The sequence below is a fragment of the Telmatherina bonti genome (genome assembly GCF_933228915.1).
Source record: "Telmatherina bonti genome assembly, chromosome: 21".
Lineage (NCBI taxonomy): Eukaryota > Metazoa > Chordata > Actinopteri > Atheriniformes > Telmatherinidae > Telmatherina > Telmatherina bonti.
The window spans coordinates 7,520,626-7,545,743 of NC_136630.1; the positions used below are offsets into that span (position 1 = coordinate 7,520,626).

The following is a 25,118-nucleotide window of genomic DNA, read 5'->3' on the forward strand; positions in this document are numbered from 1 at the left end:
AAATGAATGCAGGGGACGTACAAAAGATTTCGTTCATATGTGTATGTTACACTGAGGAGAAACGAGCTGCAAGTCGACAGGATGTAAGTGGAAATATCACCTCCTAGTGGACAGAATGGGAATTACAAAGACAACCTGACAAACTTCAAGCTGGAGTAGGTAATGTTGGGAAGCTAAATGTAAAAGTGGTGCCCTGTCTTAGGTCCTCCCCCTCTGGTTTTGCTCCTTACATCATCCAAGGCTTTTCTAGTTCGCAGCTTTTTCCACCAACGATTTTCTCTTTCTCGGCTGTTCAGCAGGAAGAGGCAAATAAACCGAGTCGGGTCGGGAAATCCTTCCTGCATTTTCTCAGCCATGTTTGCCTTCTGAGTTTCTTCTTCATTACTTTGTATTTTCATCCTAACATGCTGTTTATATGCAGGGTGTGGCTATCAGGTACGCACTGCAGGAGGGAGGAGGAAGGGAGCCGGGAGAAGAAGGTTACGAAATATAGGAAATGAACAACTCCATGTACGAGTTGTCCGGTCCCTGTATGACAGGTGTCAGAGCATGGTCCGCATCGCCGGTAGTAAGTCGGATTCGACTCCGCCAAGGCTGCCCTTTATAGCCGATTCTGTTCATAACTTTTATGGACAGAATTTCTAGGTGCAGCCGAGGTGTTGAGGGGATCCGACTTGGTGGCCTCAGGATTGGGTCCCTGCTTTTTGCAGATGACGTGGTCCTGTTGGCTTCATCTGGTCGTGATCTTCAGCTCTCGCTTGAGCGATTCGCGGCCGAGTGTGAAGCGGCTGGGATGAGAATCAGCACCTCCAAATCTGAGACCATGGTCCTCAGCCGGAATAGGTTGGATTGCCCTCTCCGGGTCGGGAGTCAGGTCCTGCCTCAAGTGGAGGAGTTTAAATATCTCAGGGTCTTGTTCACAAGTGAGGGAAGGATGGAGATCGACAGGCAGATCGGTACGGCTTCTGCAGTAATGTGGACTCTGCGCCGGTCTGTCGTGGTGAAGAAGGAGCTGAGCCAGAAGGTGACGCTCTCGATTTACCAGTCGATCTACGTTCCTATCCTCACCTATGGTCATGAGCTGTGGGTCGTGACCGAAAGAACAAGATCTCGCATACAGGCGGCTGAAATGAGTCTCTCCCTTAGAGATAGGGTGAGGAGGTCATCTGGGAGGAGATCAGAGTAGAGTCGCTGCTCCTCCGCATCGAGAGGAACCAGTTGAGGTGGCCAGGACATCTGGACAGGATGCCTCCTGGACCTCCTCTGGGAGGAGACCCCGGGGAAGAACCACTTCATCCAAAGTAAAAAAATGTTTTAGCAAGATTAACAACTATAGCTTAAGAACCTTTCTGACTTGTCAAATAGATAAATAAATAAAAACCAGGGAAAAAAAATGAAAAAATGAACTTCCAAGTTGATGTGTTATCCTGACAAAACGAAAGAAAACATACAGAACAGGTTGGTTAATAAGATTCATGACAGAAAAAATTGAAATCTTACATGTTTCCAGGGGATGCCTTCTCTCTGGTACTCTTCCTGCTCCTGCTTCAGGACCAGCTGGATGAAGAGCTGTTGAAGCTTTTCGTTACAGTAGTTGATGCAGAACTGTTCAAAGCTAAAACACACAAAAGGCAACAGGAAAAATAATCTAACTACGCAACCACATGAAGTAGTACTAAGCTCCTGCATTTCAAAACCTATAAAATATCATTCCAACATTGTATATATATGAAGAAAAAGGTACAAATATTGTGTTCTTTTGTGCAAATTAGATGGAATAATCCATTAAATTAGGACCTGTTATTCTGGAAAATCTCAAAGCCATAGATGTCCAACACCCCGATGACGGTGTTCTTGCCGTGGACTCTGGCATCGTAGTTTTTCACCTCAATAACGTCATTAATGCGTCCCACGATCCAGCAGAACAGACGTTCATACATTGCCTAAGGAAGACAGTGTTAAACATAAGTAGTGTGTGTCGGGGAATGACTGGCTGCATGTTTGTGCCTTGCTCAAAGGCACAGAACAGTCCACAGCACAAACACTTAGCAGGTACAGATGACTAACTGGGAGTTAAATGTCAAAATATCAGTGAGTCAGACTTAGTCACAGCATCGGAGTGCCGGTCTTGCAGCTGCCTACATGCACTGGATCCTCTGCAGTCGCCAGGCTGTCTGGAGTCAAAACAGTGTGACTCACGCTAGTTAGAACGCAGTGAGCCGTACACAAAGTATCTAAATGTTGGCACCGTGCAAAGTGTCATAACCCTGTTATTTTTATCCCTTTGGCGCTGACCCATAGCCCGCCAACAGGGGACGGGCAGCTCGTACCTTAGCGAGAGCGTCCCGCCCGTAGCTGGCTTCCTGCGCCGTGTGCTGTTTTTCGATGACGTCTCGGCCCGTAGCAACGGTCCGGTAAAGCAGGGCCTTTTCCACATTTTCCTCCTTGGTAGAAAGCAGGTCCCTCATCACAGATACCAGCTTTGTGTTCTCTATCAGGGTCACGTCACCATCCACTCCGAACGTCAGGTTTCCCTGTGGGGGAGGGCGGAGAGGGTGAGCGTCTCTTTAGTGCACAAAAAGCCTGATAAAACAGTTATATCACATTTACTAGGTGCATATTTTCAAGGATTCTGATGTTTGTCAGGCTTTGGGTCACAAATGTTTTGATAATTAGTTGGAAATAAAAGTGACATGCAACAATAATAAATAAAAAAAAAACAAAAAAAAAAGACGATGTGATCAGCTGGTGCCGAAATAAAGAGAGTCCTTTATATTTCTGTTGATTTGATCTGAAATCAGCATGAAATTGTTTCTTTGTTTCTTGTCATAACCAGAATCCTGACAAACATCTGGGAAGCAGTGCAACCTCTGCAGAAATAAAAGCTTGAAGTTGCAGCATCAGCTCGCTGCGTTCTCCTCTGATAACCACGAGCTAATGCTAGTGGGCTACAGCAGGCGGAGGAAACGAGCAGGAAACTGCTGTGACTGAATATTACCAGATGCAGGATGGTAGCCAGGATCTTGTAAACAGTCTGAATCTCGTCTCCTGTGAAGCCAATTACTTTCATGGCATCGGCTACAGCTTTGAAATCAGCACTGTCGTTGATGCTGGACTGGAAAGAGAAAAGAGAAGTTGGAGACAGATGGAAACAAATGATTTCAAAAGGGACAAAAACCAAAGTAAGTTGTTGTTTTTTGTTTCTAAATCAGGAAAATGAAGCAAATGGATGCAACATTTCAGACTTCTGAAGCAGTGAAGGCAGGCGGGGACAATGAATTCACCTGGTAATTAAACTAAAGGCTTGTGCTTAACTGTGAACAAGTTGCTGGAACACACGGAGAACCAAGCGCCATCTCAGCGTTTGGTAGAACTGTGTTCCATGATGTCAGGCAGCTTGTTGCTGTTAAATACGTTCCTACGCGTTCGTTTCTACTCATCAAGCTCAGAAACAAACTCACAGGGGAGGTCTAATTTAAGACATCTTACTGAAGACCTTTCTAAACAGAAGTTACATCTAAATGTAAGAAGTTTGTGCGTGTGTGTGTGTGTGTGTGTGTGTGTGTGTGTAATAGTTTACAAATGTGAAAATTGCTTGGTTTATTTCAAACTGTGGTGAGGAAACACATCTGCTTGGCTGTTTCCAGCCCTGCGTGAACATCAGGTCCGACTCCTCAGTTCTACAAACTCACAGTAACATAGAACGTCTTGATCAGGGATCCCCAATCCTGGTCCTGGAGGACCGTGTCCTGCAGGTTTTCCGAGTCTCCCTGCTGCAACACACCTGATTCAGATCAGTTTGTATTTAGAAGACATGAGCAGAGCTTGTCTGAGTCCGAGACAGGAGTTTTCCAGCAGGGTCACTGGGAAAACCTGCAGGACACGGCCCTCGAGGACCAGGGTTGGGGACCCCTGGTTTAGATAATTCCTGTGTCTTTATGGTTTGCATTAAGGAAGGGACTTTGTTTGCTTTGGAAGAGGTTTTAAACAACTGTTCAACTTTTAAAAGCTCAGTTTTTCCTTGGACATCATCAGATCCATCCAGTCTTTGTACCTCATCATTTCCAGAAGTTACAGTTGTGCTCATATTTATTCATCCCCTTTCATTAAAGAAGGAAAAAATAAGCTGAAATTGACTAAAGTAATAATAAATAAAAATTTTATGAAAATCATTTCATTATTTTCTAATTCTGGTTCAATAGAATTTTTTTTTTAAAAAGCAAACCAATAAGATAATTTATTACATATTACATCAGTCATAAACTAATATTTTGTTGAACAATCCTTTAATGTTTCCGCTCCAGTCAGGTGTTTTCTGTTCCTCTCAGTCAGACTTCTGCACACGTTGACAGGGATTTTGTCCCACTGTTCAACAGAAAAGTGCTCTAATTTGTCCAGGACACATTTGTTTGTTTGTTTGTTCTTTCTTTTTTTTTCAACTCAATTAATGAAAAAACAGTGTCTTATATTACTAAATAATATTTTTGCAAATTTTTAGTTATTGTTCCTTTTTTAAGTCTCCAGTTATTTGAGTGACTGTTGTAAACTCAGCCTTTTCTTTAATGAAAGGGGATGGATACATATGAGCACAACTGTACCTGCTTTTCATTCATGCATAATAAAACAGCTCCTAACTGAAGGCATGAGCCAGTGTTGAGTCTAAATAAAATGCCTTTGTATGGCCTTTAATAAAGACACATCCCCTGTTCCCATTTCTTCATTTTCATCCATGAAAAATGTCCAGGAACAGGGACAGAAAACAGTATTTTTGCACCAGCAGGATGATTCCCACAGAGCCATTAAACTGATAACTTGACAAATGAAAAGGAAACTGGAAAAGTGAAGAAGTGTCAGGCTGGAAATCATCTGCAGCACAAGAACAGGATCTGAAAGGGATGTCCAGAAGATTTAGCCCTTAAAACATCATCTGGACCTGCAGTCCAGCCTGATCAGAAATGGTCTCTGTGGAAAGCTGGTCATCTAGAAGCAGGGAAGGGAAACTGGGAGGCAACAGGTCTGGTCTGAACTCTGAGCAGGAGGCAGGCAACATCTGCATGTCTTTACAGAAGCTTGGAGAACTTTTCCTAAAAACTACTTCATACAAGGGTAAGAAAGTTTGTCTAAGTGGGTTCAGACTGAAGGATGACGTAACTCAGGCCAAATACTGACCTTGAAGCTTGCTCGGATTATAGAAACACTACTTTTGCCTAATATGCTGCATTTACATTTTGCATGAGAAGGCTGCTTCCACACTTTTGCACAGAACTGCAGCTGGCTTCATTGCCACATGGACATGACTTTATAAAAAGAGCTGGTTGTGATTGGAACAAAAGCGTGGTAATTATGCAGCTATTATCCACATTAATGGCTGGAAACTGATCCACAGCATTGTGCTGGAATGAACAGGGATTCAAACACAAAATAAGAACAAAGATTTATTATATGAATATATTAAATATAAATTGCATGTTTAAATGATTCAGATTACCTTAATATGCCCTCCAACCTTGATGTAATTGTAGGCTGTTGGATCTTTCTGGATGTGAAGGGAGCGCAACATAGAATCTGGAGCTCCTTTTAACAGCTGATGGTAGAAAAGAACAATTAAACAAGAAATCTGTTAGAAAACATCACACAGATTCTTTCTCTTCTGCTGGTGCTGCCTCATTTATGTCAGTTTGAATTTTTTTTTTAAGTGTACACACAATTAACGTGTATGCCTGGAGTGTTCAGTTCCGGTTACAATCCTGCAGGTTTTCCATGCAACCCTGCTCCAACACACCCGAGTCATACTGATCAGTCAGTGTGCCCTGCTCCAACACACCCGAGTCATACTGATCAGTCAGTGTGCCCTGCTCCAACACACCTGAGTCATACTGATCAGTCAGTGTGCCCTGCTCCAACACACCCGAGTCATACTGATCAGTCAGTGTGCCCTGCTCCAACACACCCGAGTCATACTGATCAGTCAGTGTGCCCTGCTCCAACACACCCGAGTCATACTGATCAGTCAGTGTGCCCTGCTCCAACACACCTGAGTCATACTGATCAGTCAGTGTGCCCTGCTCCAACACACCCGAGTCATACTGATCAGTCAGTGTGCCCTGCTCCAACACACCTGAGTCATACTGATCAGTCAGTGTGCCCTGCTCCAACACACCCGAGTCATACTGATCAGTCAGTGTGCCCTGCTCCAACACACCCGAGTCATACTGATCAGTCAGTGTGCCCTGCTCCAACACACCCGAGTCATACTGATCAGTCAGTGTGCCCTGCTCCAACACACCCGAGTCATACTGATCAGTCAGTGTGCCCTGCTCCAACACACCTGAGTCATACTGATCAGTCAGTGTGCCCTGCTCCAACACACCTGAGTCATACTGATCAGTCAGTGTGCCCTGCTCCAACACACCCGAGTCACACTGATCAGTCAGTGTGCCCTGCTCCAACACACCCGCGTCATACTGATCAGTCAGTGTGCCCTGCTCCAACACACCCGAGTCATACTGATCAGTCAGTGTGCCCTGCTCCAACACACCTGAGTCATACTGATCAGTCAGTGTGCCCTGCTCCAACACACCTGAGTCATACTGATCAGTCAGTGTACAGAACTTCACAAGCAGCTGAATCCATTCAGTGCAAGCAGGTGTGTTGGAGGGACACATGGAAAATCTGCAGGATTGTGGACTTTAAAGTGTCTCTTTGATGCACATTTCAGTCTACTTTATTTTAATATGCAAGTCCAGAATGGCAAGAAACTCACAAACCCCTTTATTCATGTTGTATTGATCCTAAAGCTGGGCGATTAATTGATTTAATCGACTAATTCGAATTTGCTGTTTATTTATTTTTATGAAAATCAGGATTTTTTTTTTTGCCCCGCCATCACCTTTTGGGCTTCCGTACCTTATAGTGAGGTCAGCGCACTCCAACTGGTTTCCCACAGAAACGCATAAACACAACAACATGGCAGCTAGAAAAGTACAAGAAGTGCCCTCTCTGTGTTTCCATTACATTTTTTTTTAAAAAAAATAAAAACATTTGTACATTTTGACAAACAACAGTTGTGATTTGCGGGTGTTTTCATTGAACAATGCTTAGCACATTAGCATCATGTTTTGTAATTGCGGTTAATGCAAAGTGGGCACGTAGGGTTATTTTAGGGTTTTCTACTTGCTGCGGAGAATTTGCTTCGGATTTTTAAAGCTTTTCTCCCTCACCTTCTTTTCTAAATTTCTGAAATTCGCTGTTTGTTCCACACTGTGCCATCTTCACCGGGAATTACCTGGTCACGACCCCCACGCCACGTCTGGGGACACGTAAACGCAATAAAAGTGTTTCCATTACACCTCTGCAATATATTTCTATATGGAAATGTCTGAAAAACCACCTCTTGAGATTGTAAAAATTTTTATAGCAGCAGGTTTTTATGGCGATATTTAGTTTTTGCAAAGTTCTAGGTGTCACGGAAACGCAGGGTTTTCAGTGTGGGAGGGGCATTGACACATGCCAAATTTAGGTAAACTTCTAGGCTGACTGCAATAAAAGCACTTTTGAAAAAGAATTATTTTTGACATTTGTAATTTTTTTTTTTCCTTTACAGTAAGGGGAAAAAAATCGAATAAAATCGGAAATCGGATTTGCTAAAAAAAATAAATCAGATTTTATTTTTTGGCCATATCAGCCTCTGCCAGAAACAAGCAAACAGAGAAAGCTGAGGTGCTCGTCATCCTTAATCTGTTAATTTCTATGCTCCTTTAAGCATCGTTTCCATATGTGTTTACAAGCTGGCAGTGTTGTTTTTGTTTTCCATGGCGCTGCAGCACATCCTGGCGTCCGAGCACCAGCTGCATGAGAGTAAAAGCCTCCGTAACATAATTCCACCTGTGTGCATCACGAAACACACATCCATATGGAAAAACAGCTCCATGGTAATGCCAAAGGTCTAAACTCCACAGGGAGCCTTAAACAAACTAAACTAATGGCTGCATGCAAATACACACAGGTGGACGCACACACACATGTTTACCTGGTAGAATGAATGAAAGCTCCTCTCTCCTTCTTGTTGGAAAATCACCCTGGACTGTTTGGAAAAATGAGAAATAAAGTTCATTAGAAAATCTCTGATTTGATCCAGATTTACATCTCAAAGCGTCTGTATGTTTCTTTCAGCGCTGCACCGTCTGCTTGCTGTGAGCACACGATGAGCAGGTTTCAGCCCGACGCCGCCGTACCTTCTCCAGCAGGTAATTGTTGATATGGCCGCCGATGGGATCCCCCTTGAAGTCAAAGTTGATGTCCATGTATTTGCCGAAGCGGCTGGAGTTGTCGTTGCGGTTGGTCTTGGCGTTCCCGAAGGCCTCCAAGACGCAGTTGGATTTGAGCAGCATGTTTTTCACTCTGTGGGTCGGCGGGATGATAACGGACAGCGGATGAGTCAGCGAAATGAAGAAGACATGCAATTCAGAAACATATCTTTTAATTCTGATTTATTTAATTTCAGGACAGAGATGAGACAGTGAAGTCTCAGTTCCTTGCATTCACAGTGAGTTGTTGTAAACAAGTCCCAGTCTTTACAGATGCCGTGCAGTTTGTTGTACATGTTGATGCTGTTAATGCTCAACATCATCTCTAGTCACCTGGCAACCAGAGGCCGCTCTGCAAGGGTTGGGCTTTGGTTTGTATTCTATCATAATTCAGCTTTAGCTTTCAGATGGCTCCATTTTTAATAACATAACAACTACAGCTCAGATCTTAGACAATCCAGGATCTTAGCTTCAGTTTTTAAAGTATGTCAAGTTATGCAAAAGCCTCTTAATCCCATCAGATTAAATCAGGTGTGTTCCAGCAGGGAAAGGTCTAAAACCTGCAGGACACCAGTTCAAAAGGTCCAGAGGAGGTGATCCCTGATCTGGACTGTTTCATTTGGCTCATTTAGCACATTTTCTGTTCAGTTTTTACACCATGGTGGGTAGGGATGCACCGATACCAGTATCGTTATCGGCCCCATACCAAGTGTGTGTACTCATACTTGGAATTAATAACAGTGTACCAATACCACAACCGATACCCCGATACCACACTAGTCAAGCCAGCGCAGTTGTGTTTAATGACATGCTTCGGCGTGTTTTAAAAGAAATAAATGCCTTGAATGGTAAAATGTGACATTTTTTATTAAACTAAAAGACAGATCTTTGTTTCAAAACCACACATTTATAGTTGTATTTAGGTAAAATGTGTCAAATCAAAATAAAACTTGTTGAAATTATTAGATCTGTAATGTTATATTTGTATTGGTGAAGTAACTTCAGAAAGGATGGGTCATTTATTACAACCTAATGAAATCTTACACAGTTATAACAGCAATAATAACCATAGTCACAATAATGTTCACAGAAACAGGTTTGGTATCGGTAAATATCGTATCGGCAGATATTCAAATTTCAGATATCGGTATCGGATCGGAACCGCCATAAAGTGGATCGGTGCATCCCTAATTGTGTGCATCTAGAACAGGCTCAGTACGGCTCTGTGATTGGCCTCAACATCCAAACAGCACAAACAACAAAGGCTGACAGTGGCACGATCCAGCATTTTCTGCTTTTTAACAGACTACATCTCTCTTTCAGTGACACAACAGAAGTCTCAATGCTTCATTGAACAACTTTTAACATTTTTACTTACACTGGCAGTTGTTACAGCAGCATCTACTCCTGTTAAAAATTTATTTTTAGCATTATGTTATTAGACTCATGGTTCAATGCTTTCCTGCTTGTGTGAGAGGGTACGTGTGTGTTGTGTCTATTCTATTCTACAGTTATTTGGCAGACGCTTTTATCCAGAGCGACTTACATATGAGTGAGAACAACACAAGCACGAAATCAAACAGTAGAGCACATCGTAGGAAGATGCTAGTAGACTGTCCACTTGGATGCAGATCTTTGCATGAAGTGCTACAGGCTTTTTTTTTTTTTTTTTTTTTTACTCCTTCCCATCCCATAATATCACCTATGTTATAATACAAATAATTAATACCATAAAGTTTGTTGCAAAGAACTGGGCTAAGTTCTCCAACTTTCCAACAAATATAGCTATACTAAGAGTTGAAATGCTTCTTGAAGAGCTGAGTCTTCAGCTTGCTCTTAACAGTAGACGGGGACTCTGCAGAGCGGACAGAGTTTGGGAGATCATTCCACCACCGTGGCACAACAGGGGAAAAGAGTCTGGCTAGTGATTTAGTCCCATGTAGTGGTGGTAATACGAGGCGTCTTTCACTGGTGGAACGTAGCTGTGGAGAGGGAGTGTAGGCCTGGATTAGGGAGTGAAGGTAGACGGGAGCCGTTTGAGTTATTGTTTTGTAAGCCAGAAGCAAAGCTTTGAATTTGATGCGTGCTGCGACCGGAAGTCAGTGAAGAGCGATAAGCAGCGGAGTGACATGAGCTTGTTTGGGTTGGTTGAAAACCAGACGCGCTGCAGCGTTCTGGATCATCTGCAGAGGTTTAACAGAACATGCAGGCAGACCTGCCAGTAGGGAACTGCAGTAATCGATGCGTGAGATGACCAGAGCCTGAACCAACAGCTGAGTTGTGTGTTCTGTCAGGTACGTCTGATTCTCTTGATGTTGTAGAGAGCATATCAGCAGGTACGGGCAACCGAGGCAACATGGACCTTAAAGGTCAACTGGTCATCCACCATGACACCCAGATTCTGGGCATCAGGCGTAGGAACAAGTGTGAGTCAAGCTTCACACTTAATTGTGGATGTCTAAGCTGCGATTGTTCCAGTCAGGCAGGGAATGAGTCTCCATGTAGGAATTAATAAAGTGTTATCTTATCCCAGATTAAAATGTCTCACCTCATAGATCTGTAAACAGGTTTATTTTTCTCACAAACAAAAGCAGACTAGATAGAAGTGAACCTAAAGAACTCATAAGTGATGCTGTAATACACAAGTATGATACCTCTTATCCTGAAAATGATCCGACTGAACCTTCATCACCACACGTACGCTAAAAGTAGGCCATGCTGACCTAAACCGTCATAAAAATCACACCATACATTCATATCTTCCATGTTGTTTAGTGTGTGCACAGCTGCAGAGATCATTTAGATCATGTGTGATTCATCTTTAGGCCTTTTTATTCATCAGATCTTAATCTTACCTGACCTGCATTTCATTTACATCAAAGCTCACCTCCTGCTTTCTTCTTCTTATCAAAGTGAATTAAACCCACTGGAAGATAATCAGTGGTTCTGCAATGTCATCATTATCTAGAGCAGCAGCTGTTATCTGCACCTCGCTGAGGTCTGGCTGTGATCTTAGAGCCTTATCCTGCTGCTAGAGATAACTCCTTTAATGTGACAATGGCTTGATAAAGATGGGAAAAGTCCTGTGTGGGACGGCGCTGCTTCATGCAGGATTTATTCATGCAAAACACACTAAAACATGGCAATAAAAAAACTAAATCCTTCCCACATAACAGTTTCTATTTGCTCTTTAGTGCAGCGTCAGCTCACCTTTCAACTTCAGCCCTCTGATTAGGATTGGTAATAGCAGCGATGTATTGCATGATGTACTTGCTGGCCTCAGTCTTTCCTGCCCCACTTTCCCCTGGAAAGAACGACACCCAAAAGCACAACATGAGGAATTTTTGTTGAAAAAAACCCCATAAATTCTATCATCATGTACAGCTCTGTGGAGTTTGCATGCCTTGCAAATGATGCAAATGAAGCTGCCGCACCACGAATAACTTACATAACTAATTCATTTGAAAAGAAAATTTTCACAAATCAGTTCACAGACAATGTTCCCAGTTCAGATTCACTACGTTTCTGTGTGGGACACCATGCATTCTGCTTGTGATGACATTATTAGCCTGCAGGATTTAAAGGGTCTCAGTTCCTGCTGTGACCACAGAGTGGTGCTTGATCCTCTGCTTCGTGTCCTCCGTGCTACCACACAGCTCCTCCATTTGTTCTACAGAAGTACAGTCATCATTCTCAGATAAGCTGAGGAGAGAACACCACTAAACCAGAGAATAAACCTGTTTAAATTACTTATTTTACTGTTTCATGTCCACCAAGGAAAGCTTTTCTTTCTTTCTGTTTTTCTGTCTGGAGTGTGCTGGAGGGGAGGGGTGGGGGGGCTTTCTGTGATACCTGAGATGACAATACAAGTGTCTTTGTTCCTCCTCTTCATGGCTTTGTAAGCAGCATCAGCGATGGCGAAGAGGTGCGGCGGCCTCTCGTACAGCTCACGGCCTTTGTACTGCTCTATGGTGTCGCGGCCGTAAATGTTCATGGCACGGTAAGGGTTGACAGACACCACCACCTCCCCGATGTAGGTGTAGATCCTCCCCTTCTCAAACCTGAAGAGGCATAAAAGTGCAATTTAGGAAAAAAAAAAGGTTCAATTATTTACTGATTTTATATCATCATGACTTGTATCTGCAGTGAGGATTCATGTTCAGCAGCTGAGGAGCAGCTTTCATTTCATAACTAATCACAGTAATGGTTTGACCCAGATCAATATACCTTTGTTTTTATTAATCTAGAAAGTCAACAAACACCTGAAATCAATAGAACTGCTGTCACTAATGATAGATTTTTGTAACACATTGACAGGATTATTAATATTAACTTGTAATCTTCAGAAAAAATGTGGTCAAGAACAAAGTACTTTCACCACTTTTATGACAGCCGACTGTCTTTATAGCAGGTTAAGCATCAGCCAGTAGCGATATAAAGAGGTGACCTGATATTTCACGCCTGTTCTGTTCTCTTTTTAAGCCGTTACATCATCACCAGCTGGTGCAGGGGAGAGGGTTACACTGTATCTGCTCACCAAACTGGTCAAACCAGGTCTGTGCATCTACACGTAAAAATTACAAGCACAATGGTCAACATGGCTTTGTGTTCATGCAACATGTTCAGCTAATTGGGGTGTGTGTGTGTGTGTGTGTGTGTGTGTGTGTGTGTTTTAAGACTATCAGAGCCTTATCCTGCAGATACATCTGGATTTCCTTTTTCTTTTTCATGTAATGCCAACTGGCTCAGAATCTAACAGAGGTAGAAACGAACCACCTCCCAAATGTCCAACTCTCTAAGTGAATTTGGTGTTAAATGCTTCTGGAACGCAGCAGCTTCAGTCATGGACAGATTTAGAGCAGTGGTCTCCAACTCTGGTCCCCGTGAGCTTCCATCCTGCAGGTTTCCCCGCCGTGACACACCTGGCCCAAACCAATGGCTCATTAACAGGCAGGTGCAGAAGATGACATCAAGTTGTCGGAGAACTTTTTTATTTGTGTCAAGTGTGTTGTAGCAGGGAGACACTCAAACCTGCAGGATGGGAGCTCACGAGGACCGGAGTGGAGACCCCTCTGTAATAGGTGAATATTCATAATTTTACAGGTTTTACTGGTATTTCTGCTTTTTCCTGTTTCCTCTCCGTTTTAACGCACCATTAAAACCAGGGCCACTTAATCTGGTCCTCCAGGGCTGCAATACTGCAGGTTTTTGATGTTTTCCTGCTGCAACACATCTGACTAACAGCCTATGAAGTTCTGCACAATCATTAATTTGATTCAAGCGTGCTGGAGCAGGGAAAAACTGAAAACCTGCAGCCCTGCGGTGCTTTTAGACCTGAATTGGTAAACTATCGATGAGCCAGATGTACAGCTAAACGGTGGAACCTCGACACATCTGATGCAAACCTACCACATTATTCTGATGAACACTTTGCATCCTGTGCAGCGATTTCCTCCCTGTGGTTTCTTTACCGTGTTAGTCAGAAATAACAGAAATAAACCTTGACTGCTCAGACAGAAGCTCACGTTTTCCATTGAAGAATTAAGCACAGAGTTCATCGTCCATGATCACTTCAAGCCAGCATGTGTGGCAAGAACAGAAGCGGACCAGAAACAGAAGAAAAAAAAATTTTGTTGCTCCAAACTTTCTCTCAGTGACAATTTAACATAAAATAATCCAAAAACCGACAAGGTCTAAAAATTTTTCTACATGCTGATGTTGTTATAGATTCAGTTTTTGCTGATTATTTCTATTAAAACACTGAATTTAACAAAAAAAAAAAAGAGAAGATTAAAATGGGGGTCGAGGGGAACACAGCATTTCTGTGGATGATTACAACAGCTATTCTTAGTAAATGTTTTCGTCAACCTTAATCTTTTACACTGCCATAGTCTTAAAAAAAAACAAAGAAAGTGGAGGACTGGTTCACAAAAGGCTCGTCTGCAACTCCTGCTTTGCTTTCTGCTTCGTAACCATGTAGAGTTGGACTAAAGATCGTTCAGGTGAGGGGAGAACTGGATATGAATGAAAACAGAGGAGCTCATCCCATTAAAATCCTTCCATTTGCTTTTAATGACTTTGATCAGAATAAAAGACTTGTTGTGGGACAGCTACTTTACGACACTACTTTAAGCTTCTTGGTTGAAGGATCATCTACCGCTGGAGTACAGTATTCCTTCAAAGATCAGTTACATTTGCAGCAGGTCTGAAATACGTCCTTACTGGATCTACAGGTACAACTGTAACCTTGAGCGGTAGACGTTCAAATCTGAAGCATTTTAACTTTCCAGTTGCGTAAAACATGTGCAGGAAATTGAAAGGGAGGCTGAGGATAACGGTTATTTGTCATGCCCCACCTATGGGATGTCTGGTACCAACAGGTTCATCTTTTATGGCCCAGTCACTCTCTGTTGACCTCTCAGCTTGAAGAACAGCTGCAAGACACACTCTCTGAAAACATCGTATATATGCAGCCATTTTTAACTGATGCTCTCACATCCTGCTGAGGACATACGAGCGCTGCACCATCTTACTTTCTGCCCTTCTCTCTGGCTCACACAATCCCTCCACGTCTCTGCTTCTCTCTGCACAAGGCCGCCTGCCTCACTTCCTTCCTCTCCGAACACCAGCAGCATCCCAGTTTCTCGCAACAGAAGAATGGACTCTTTCATCACAGCTGCCAAACCTCTGCTGCCGCCTTGCAAACGCAGCCAAAAGCATATTATTCCAGACCACTCCACAACGTTTTTGTGACTGTGGATCTGAGGAAATTTCCAGAAAACTAAACCAAGCTTTTGCATTTCGTTTAAAGTCTTTCAAACATCAAAATGTTGACTGGAAGAATAGATGGGTTCCTTCATGCTTTAACCGATGCAAGCGTGATTGTTATCATTCATGTCTTTGAGGATCAACCCAAACACTGTTGAGGATGTCAACACGTCCATGACACACTGCTTACACACTTTTTATATGTTATTGGCACCACATTTAAGTTCATGTCAGGCATGAAACTAAAACAGTAACTAAAAAACAAAACAAAAGCTCAAGAAAGAAACAGGAAACAACAGAAAGTTGTAAGAGAACATAAATTGTGTTTGCTTGTGGGTTTTTGGATTTGTGTGACAAGCTGTGCACACAGCGGCACCATGTCACCAGTGATACTGACATGGGATGCCCATGTGTCCTGTACCGGGTGGAACGACCACAGTGCGATCGGACAAAGAAGCAGCTTTAGAGGTTTCAACAATGCAGATTTCTATCTGAACACCAGACTGACACGGCTCTGCTTCACAGCAAATCATCATGTTTTCATACTTCAAACCGTTTCAAGGCTTCCAAAGTTTATTCAACACATGAATGCCTTTGCTTTTACTATTTAATGGCAATATAATGTTTACAGAGTATGTAATGTTATGCAGGTTTGATGTTTACTGTGACTCTTATCAAGAGAGCTGCAATACTGCCAAGTTATCTTAAATTGAAATAAATCAAAGTGCAGATAAGGATGTGTTTTCCAGACATTGGGAGCTGATAAAACACACGTGAATTAGTTCAACTGAAATCTAAAACACAATAACCATCGAAACTAAAAACATTTTGTGTGCTAATCCCAACTGGAATGGAGAGGCAGGTTCCCAATGAATTCTGCCAAACACTAATGCTAACATGCTAACTCTTCTTCCTTCTGCTGCTGCAGAAAAAGAACTATTGTGCCCTTCCTCTCCTCAGTCAGGAGGCTGTTGTGTGCCAGCTCCATTGTTCAGATGTCAATTGGAGGTCTTTGTCTGAAATGAGCCCTCTGTCTCTGCAAGCATGGGCCGACACTGCAAGCTGCCCACTTAACTTACATGTACAAGTTAGTTCTGGATTGTCAACAGAGCTCTACATGCCGGCAGAGCATGTCGGGGAACTCAGCTGTGAGGAGAGGAGACAGAATTTGTCGTCAGGAATGAGAAGATGTGTTTTAGGAAAGAATGACTGGATGACATGCATGAAGTGATGCATGTGAACCCAAGCACCCTTATACTTGTATCATCAATACATAAATGAATGCACCGAATTACAAAAAAACCCTCATTGCATGATGATCAGACCATCTGTAGATTATTGTATTTGACTAACAAAGGTTTTCTTTATGTCATTTCATGAGTTACTAAAGGTGAAATATTTTACAGGTCTTGCTTTTATTGTCTTTGTTCTGACAATTCTGACATTATCAGGTAATCTAGAGATGTCTTTGTTTTCTTTCCAGTAAAAGGATTACGTTATGTGAAAGAGGATTAAGTTATATAATCTGCTGCTCAAACTTTTGACTTGGCATTGTAATTACCCAAATCTTCTTGGCCCTGCACTTATTCCTAAAAGTGCTGATAGTCATTTACCTTTTTTCAGTTTTTCTTCCAAAGGCTGACATAAAAATTTATTGTTAATTATTTAAGGATGGATTCACATGTGGATAGTCCGCTAGACTCGGTTCGATTGAGGACTCTGCTCAGTTGTAGGGGGGTGTATCCATGTGGACCAAGATGGCGTTCATGCTGCACTTTGGTCAAACGCGCCAAACCATTAGAATAATATATCCCCATTACCACCAAAGATGGCGCTGCACTGGTATTTAGCAAAAGAAAGCACAAGACCCACATGTAGAAGAAAACTCTTCATGGAGAAAAAACTGAAAACTCGCTGTTTTGTTTTTTTTTATTGTGTCTTATGCAAGTATCCTGCAGAAATACACTGCAACAATGGACGCAGTACGAACACCGGACGAGGCAGAGGACCCTTAACGCCACCGCTATGTATTTACCCGCAATGCAATGCTACGCCAAATGCAGTGACTTTTTTTTTTTGTAGCCAGATTCTTATATTTGGTTCGCTTGAAACGGACTGAGACTTGCATTTGAAGGCGAACAGGTCAGTTTCTTTAATCCGAATCATAATTCATTTGGCGCGTTCACATTTCCCCAAACAAAGCAGACTTTCTGAGCAAACGGACTCGGGTTCGAATCAAAAAGGCCGATGTGAACGTGTCGTTACATAAGCAGACATTTAAGTCGCACTCGTGAACTTTAGCAAAATGGTGTACTTTGGCTAATAATTCAGTATTTGCCTTGCATCCTGTCTCTTCTCTGAGCTCCCCCCAACCAGTAAAAGTCAGTCTCATCTGATATTTATTTGACATATCTCTTGCTTTCTGTGTTTGTCAGTTTCCCGTGCTTACTTCCAAGAAAGCCCACTTTTTTTTTTTTTTCTGAATTGGCAATGTTGTACATTTAAATCAGCCGCTATAATCCAGCTAACGCTGTACCAAAGAGCAAAATTCAGCTATCGTAATGTTCTGGCCTGAAACATAAGGTTGTGAATTGTAGTTTCTAAGCTTCAGGGTGCTGAAAGGCCGCAAATTCTCCAAGAAAGTACATAATAAATGTCAGCATACAATCAAAATGAGTCAGAAGCGCAGTTTCATAGTTTATCGAGTTTATAGTCATAACCAAACCCCCTAACAGCTTGCTGAATATTACCATTTTACTTGACAAACTGATAAGTAATTTTGGTTGTTGGAACAAAGCAAATAAAAACATCCCACATGTTCTTTCTTAAGTACCTCAAATAGATTACTGTATAAACATTTGATCATTATTTTAATTTAGATGGATGCTGTTGGATCATTGATCAGTAATGTACCGATGTAGATTGATGTAATGTAACACACCTAAAATTGTGTAAAAAATTCTTATTATAGATATAGATTATATATTATCTGGAAAAAGTCTTTAAACCCTTAAAAATATGCTTTAAATCAAAAGAACCTGAAAAGTCCCAATAAAAATTTAATCTTCCTCAAATTAATACAACTGATACACTAACAAACACAAATACGTTTAGAAGCGCTGCTACCCAACACACACTCCAACACAACCATTATTCAGCAGCTGTGTTTCAGAAAAATCCCTTATTGTGATTCAGACACAGGCAGAATAGATCCCATATTCACCCTCCTGTCAGGGGAATTTCAGTGTAAATATTATTGCTGTTGGGAGTGTCAGTCTACCATTTTCATTTTTCCACCCAACAGCAAAACATGACACACTGGACCAAAACCGCAATCATTTCATCATCCAACATCATTACAACTCCGGACCTGCAGATGACAGACGCAGATTCTGGATCAGTGAAACTCCCTCAAGAGCATCTTGTGTTTCCCCCACCTCTAAATTTATAACAAGCCTCTTTGAATCATTGACTGTCCTCTACTCACAGGAATTCAGACTGGTGTTTAAAGGGGAGAGGCAAATAGAGGAAGAGGGAGGTTAATCAGTCGGGCGTATCAACAGAAGCAGAGTTGCTGATCCATCTGTTTAATTCTCATTTGGGAGGATTTAAAATGACACACCGCAGAGATTAGAGAACACTATGGGCTATAACGGTTTCCCAGAAGGGCTATTTATAGGTGCAAGGACAGAGATTCATGTTTAAAGTTGGTAACAATTAAATATTCAAACAGTGAACCATGAAGTGGCTATAAATGCAAATACAGTGGAGCGAGGAAGCTCAGCTAATTTGACAAAATTCTGCATTTACCCTTCATCTGTCTGTCTGTCCAGCTGTGAGGGGAAGAATGTCTAAACTGGCCTGACCTGCAGCTGTGTGATCTCCTTCCAGAAAAGACTCCTCCAAATCCAAGCCAGGAAATGGGAGAATATCAGGCAGATAAAAGGGAAAGAGGAGGTGAAAAGAAGCTCGAAAGGATGAAAGGAAGAGGAAACCAACATGGTATGTTTTCAATTATTATTAAGCACCCTGACCAAGTACTGGTTATCAATATTTCCCATTTTCTTTCAGAGCATAGCTGGTAGTGCCTCATTATTCTATCATTCATGCTGCTTTACTAAACAAAGCCATGAAAAACTACTGATGGAAAAAAACAACACAGTAGTCAGACGATCATTATGGTGCTATAATGCCCAAGAAAACAAGAAAAAAGATTAATAAAAACAATAAAAATGACATTTTATAATGGATTATTTTTTATTTATTTAAAAAAAACTTGTGGTTTTTTTTTTTTAACTTTTATTTGAAAATAAAAAAAATAGATTTTAAAATTGTGAAGCAAACAATCCTGATATTCAATTATTCGATTTTCCCACTCCTAGTGTGTATTGGCAAGAATGTGAAGATAAAATTTGTGTCAATACATGGCAACAATATGATATACTGCGATGTATCAGGGTGCTATAAGCAAGACAATAGATTGCAATTTTTCCTTACTTGTTGTACACACTGTTGCAGGCTTGACACAAACTGACTGAATAGGAACAGAGGATCTAAATTTCACTGCAGAGTAAATAAAAACACTGATCTTTATGTACAAGTTGAATAAAGAACTGAAAAATTTCCTCATTAGTAAAGATCGGTTGTTTGATAAAAATCAGCACAGTCCTTGTGAATATCAATATAAAATTGTCATGCAAAAGATTGCAAGATTTCGATAAATTGATATTTTCTTTTCTTAAACTCCTACACAGAACTACGACAAAAAGTCTAAATATTTACACACCCTCTGCTCATTGGATGAAACACTGTTCTTATTACCAGCAGAGGCGAAGGTGTGATACATCAGACAAACATTTTATAGATCAGACCTTACACCAACACCAGATTCAACAACACTAATAATTTGTAAAAGGACACACGAGCGCGGCATCAACCCGGCTTGTTTGGTCCACAAGTGAAGTGGCAAAGCCAACTTAAAGAGCGGCTAATCATTGCAGCCATACGGCACAACGTGTGTGTGTGTGTGTGTGTGTGAAAAGGGCTAAAGGTCACAGACACTTATTAAAGATTATGTTAATTCTCACAGGAATGGATGGATTTCCAGTTTGCTCATGTTCAAACATATATGGAAGAATAAATATCAAAGGTACAGAGAAAACTCACATATCCAAGGATTCTGCACCTTCACAATGCAGCCCTGCTTGAAGCCTTCGAAGCATGCCACGAGGAGTGTGTACGTACTGCATAGGCTTAACTTGTATGGGAATGCAGGGTCGCCCGATGAGCAGGAAGGGATGAGGTGCTGAAGCTGCTTCAGACATCCATTCACCTCTGTAAACTACAGTGAAGACTAGGGGTGGGCGATATGACCAAAATCTCATATCCGAATATAGCTCATTATACACTGCTCAAAAAACATGAACACTTAAACAACACAATGTAACTCCAAGTTAACCACACTTCTGTGAAATGGAACTGTCCACATAGGAAGCAACAGTGATTGACTATCACTTTCACATGCTGTTGTGGAAATGGAATAGACAACAGGTGGAAATTATAGGCAATTGGCAAGACACACCCAATAAAGGAGTGGTTCTGCAGGTGGAGACCACAGACTACTTCTCAGTTCCGATGCTTTTTGGCTGATGTTTTGGTCACTTTTGAATGCTGGCGGTGCTTTCACTCTAGTGGTAGCATGAGACGGAGTCTACAACCCACACAAGTGGCTCAGGTAGTGCAGCTCATCCAGGAGGCACATCAATGCGAGCTGTGGCAAGAAGGTTTGCTGTGTCTGTCAGCGTAGTGTCCAGAGCATGGAGGCGCTACCAGGAGACAGGCCAGTATATCAGGAGACGTGGAGGAGGCCGTGGGAGAACAACAACCCAGCAGCAGGACCGCAACCTCCTCCTTTGTGCAAGGAGGGACAGGAAGAGCACTGCCATAGCCCTGCAAAATGAGCTCCAGCAGGCCACAGATGTGCACGTGTCTGCTCCAACAGTCAGAAACAGACTCCATGAGGGTGGTATGAGGGCCCGACATCCACAGGTCGAGGTTGTGCTTCCAGCCCAACACCGTGCAGGACGTTTGGCATTTGCCAGAGAACACCAAGATTGGCAAATTCGCCACTGGCGCCTTGTGCTCTTCACAGATGAAAGCAGATTCACACTGAGCACATGAGACAGACGTGACAGAGTCTGGAGACGTCGTGGAGAACGTTCTGCTGCCTGCAACATCCTCCAGCAGGACCGGTTTGGCAGTGGGTCAGTAATGGTGTGGGGTGGCATTTCTTTGGAGGGCCGCACAGCCCTCCATGTGCTCGCCAGAGGTAGCCTGACTGCCATTAGGTACCGAGATGAGATCCTCAGACCCCTTGTGGGACCATATGCTGGTGCGGTTGGCCCTGGGTTCCTCATAATGCAAGACCATGCTAGACCTCATGTGGCTGGAGTGTGTCAGCAGTTCTTGCAACATGAAGGCATTAATGTTATGGACTGGCCCGCCCGTTCCCCAGACCTGAATCCAGTTGAGCACATCTGGGACATCATGTCTCGCTCCATCCACCAACGCCAAGTTGCATCACAGACTGTCCAGGAGTTGGCGGATGCTTTAGTCCAGTTCTGGGAGGAGATCCCTCAGGAGAACATCGGCCGCCTTATCAGGAGCATGCCCAGGAAAATACAAAATATTTAGATAATCTGGATAAATCTGAATCAAAGAAAATGCCCATTCTACAGCCGTTAACCAAGTATGCACCCCGTCTGAGAGTTAACATCCGCCAGTCCAGCTCATCCTTTAAACAAAAATAAATACATAAAACCATGATATAAAAGAATAAAGGAATATTGGACAATATTTGGACCAAACCTTATGTATAATGAGAAAATAATTAGTATCTTCAAGAGAACAAGTTGAGGAGTAACAGAAGCTTCCACAGATGAAGCCTTTTCAGATAAAAACAATGCCAAAGACGGAACAGGAGATTTGCTCTGCTGTAAACTGCAATTTTAAAACCTATAAAAATCTAAGAGGTCAACTAGTTTATATTTGAATGGAAGGTCAAAGGTGAAGCAGCTGGAGCTATATAAATAGGGGCCTGGTTTTCCTTGGTCTATCACTGCTTTGACTATTTCATGGAGGTAAAACAAAAATAAAAACAAGAAAATCAAGTTCAAATGTGGATAACCAAAACAAAATGACTAATGAAGTCAAAAGACGTACAATGCTCAAGGTTTGCGGGCATACTCTGTTCCTATCAGGATGTTGCACCAAATAGTGCAGCAATACAGAAAAACTGCAACATCTTTCCATTTAAACTCATACCTTCCTTATGTGCACACAAACACACTGAAACAAAATCACTTTTAAACATTTGCACAATGGCCAATTTTTTCTAGCCACTGAGGGAACTTTGCTGTAAAAATACCAGAGAAACCTTAATACCGCACACACACAAGCTGGTCCACAAACACACTGCATGTATACACACACGTCACACTCCTCAGAACTGAATTACAGAGCAAAGCCAAGCACAACCACTGTCTCCAATCTTGTTTGGGTGGGTCCTTTCTATGGTTAACTCAGGGAGGAGCACAAGCAAATTGTGACATTTTCTCACCAAAAACCCCTCCCCATCTCCTCAGACAAGGAAAAATGCCTAAATGAGACTCTTGTCTTGAACGTCATTGATGTTCAACACAAACCAATGCTGGACAGACACACTGGTGCAACAGCCTTTTCAACTGTTCCCTGCATTGTGGTAAACTGTGGCCCACATTAGAGTAAGCTGAGTTACCACATGTTATCCATGTGTGTGTGTGTGTGTGTGCGAATTTCAGGGTCACTGTAGGAATTATAAAGGGCAGGGCGATAATCTGTCTCTGTTCCACTTTTATCATTGAGTTCATCAGCGTCTCTGCTCTTGTTTGGAGTACCAACAGAATTCTTTAGAGCTTATCTTTCCGGCTGCAGCGTTCAGGAAGAAAATAAAAAACTGTGCTTGCAGTCATCACTTACCAAAGAATGTCGCACGGAATGCTATTGACAGTTTGAGCATCATGTCCTACTGTATGAACACACTCACTCATTTGTGACTCATAATTATTGTATATTTCAAGCAAATGCTCCAAACATTCGTGGGTTCTGTCTTCTAATGTGGAGATTTGATACCTTTCAACAGCCCTGATTGCACAAAATAATTGGCTCAGTGGATCCAAACATCTGACCAAAACTGCTTACGAGTCTAAGTTTTGATTCAAAACCATATTTGGCAGCAATTTATTCAGTTTTAAACAGACTTTCATAAAAATACAATGCAGAGTAAATTTTGTAGCAGAGAGAGATGGTCATATGACAACTGCCTCTGGTGTAATCTAACAATCTTGTGTGTTGGAACAGGGATACATGGAAAACCTGCAGGACAGCGGCTGTTTGGAGGCTGAGAGTTAACAGGCTGTTTGGAGGATCAGAGGCAGAACAATACATCACGACTGCTCATGTTATTTTCAATTACATTGGGTACAGTTACATGATGTTTTTTTTTTTTTTTTTAAATTCAGAATTAAATAATTCCGAATTAACAGTTAGGGCTGAGCGATATGACGATATATATCGTCTGGACAATAGAAAATGTCTATCGTTTCAAATGAGGCTTTATCGTTAACGCCACACTAAGGTGCTTTACTGCAGTATTTTACATCAAGATGCACTTTACGGCATGCACGCTGCAATACATGAACAAACATGGAGGAAGACGGTAGCAGACGTGTTTCAGAGCAGGATAATTCACTAAAAGATGACCAGCCAACCCAAACTGATGAGCTTCTTCCTAAAATAGGGGAAATTTCTGTCGCATGAATGCGGTTTAGACAAATGACGTGGAACCAACAACAGACTCGCTCACAATCCCAACAACGGACTCCGACACAACTAACTCATTTTATCACCTGCGTAAGAATCAGGATGAAGAATTTAGAATAAAAATGAAAGCCAACAAGCAAAAACCGCATCAAGTAAAGGCGAAAGCTCATAATAAACTCCAGACGCAAACACTGCAACAGGTACTTACTTGTGAAATGTCATACACAGTGGTGTAGTGGTCCCTCAAAAAGTGGATATACTCTTAATTTTTTGCCCTTTATTAAAAAAAAAATAAATAAAAGTAGCCCAGAAAACGCAGTTTCAGAAAGAGTGACATGTAGGACTTCTCTACATAAATCCATCATTTCTGCTCTTCGGTTTCAGGCTAACTGCACCAGTGTAGCATATTAGTAATCTTATCTGAGTTGCTGGGCGTAGTTTAATTGTAAAAGCAGCATCACAGGAGGCTTTAGAAGTGTGTATACTCAGTTCTGACTGAAAAAGAAGTTGGTATACTCCATATACCCGCGTATACCCTCGACTACACCACAGGTCATACGGCCACAGTTCCTACAGATGGAAGGAGATCACTGCTGCTGTTGCCAAGCACATCTGACAACTAACTGATGACTGACACAAAATTACACAAAAAATGTAGTTATGTATATCGTTATGGGGATATAAAATTAGCTATATTGGGATATGAGATTTTGGTCATATCGCCCAGCCCTATCAACAGTACTGTCCTACGAATTTACATGGAAATAATTTCAAATGAGGGCTTACATGGACACGTCCTTATTTAATTCCACTTTAGATCAGTGGGTTGGGAAGGGCTCTGACTGGACACAGGGCGAACGTGACTTATTCACATCCGGAAATAAACAAAAGTTCACTTCCTGCTTCTCCTCTTTTTGGTTGTAACTTTAAAAAACTACTTTAAAGTACCAGTTCCTCCATTATTTCAATTATAATTTTGAAGCGCCGGCTCAGTGCGAGCATACTGCTTCACTATTTTCAGGAGCGGAATATGTGCGTCATCGGGACAGGACAATGTAACGAGTAGGGCTGGGCGATATGGCCAAAAAATAAAATCTCTGATTTTTTAAAACCAAATCCGATTTTAATCGATTTTTTTCCCCCTTACTGTAAAGAGGAAAAAAATTTTTTTTTACAAATATCAAA

General features: G+C 41.9%; 1 protein-coding gene across 2 annotated transcripts in view; it reads right to left on the minus strand.

Annotated features, from left to right (window-relative positions):
- myo1d (myosin 1D) overlaps positions 1–25,118 on the minus strand; it is a 165,546-nt gene that overhangs the window by 121,955 nt on the left and 18,473 nt on the right. For both annotated transcript variants that reach the window (XM_079261359.1, XM_079261360.1), the window contains exons 2-10: positions 12,159–12,367; positions 11,517–11,610; positions 8,235–8,400; positions 8,030–8,083; positions 5,489–5,584; positions 2,999–3,115; positions 2,331–2,534; positions 1,798–1,943; positions 1,501–1,615 (exon numbers count right to left, since the gene is read on the minus strand). In XM_079261359.1, the coding sequence (XP_079117485.1) occupies positions 1,501–1,615; positions 1,798–1,943; positions 2,331–2,534; positions 2,999–3,115; positions 5,489–5,584; positions 8,030–8,083; positions 8,235–8,400; positions 11,517–11,610; positions 12,159–12,367 (1,201 nt within the window). The remainder of the gene's footprint in view (positions 1–1,500; positions 1,616–1,797; positions 1,944–2,330; positions 2,535–2,998; positions 3,116–5,488; positions 5,585–8,029; positions 8,084–8,234; positions 8,401–11,516; positions 11,611–12,158; positions 12,368–25,118) is intronic.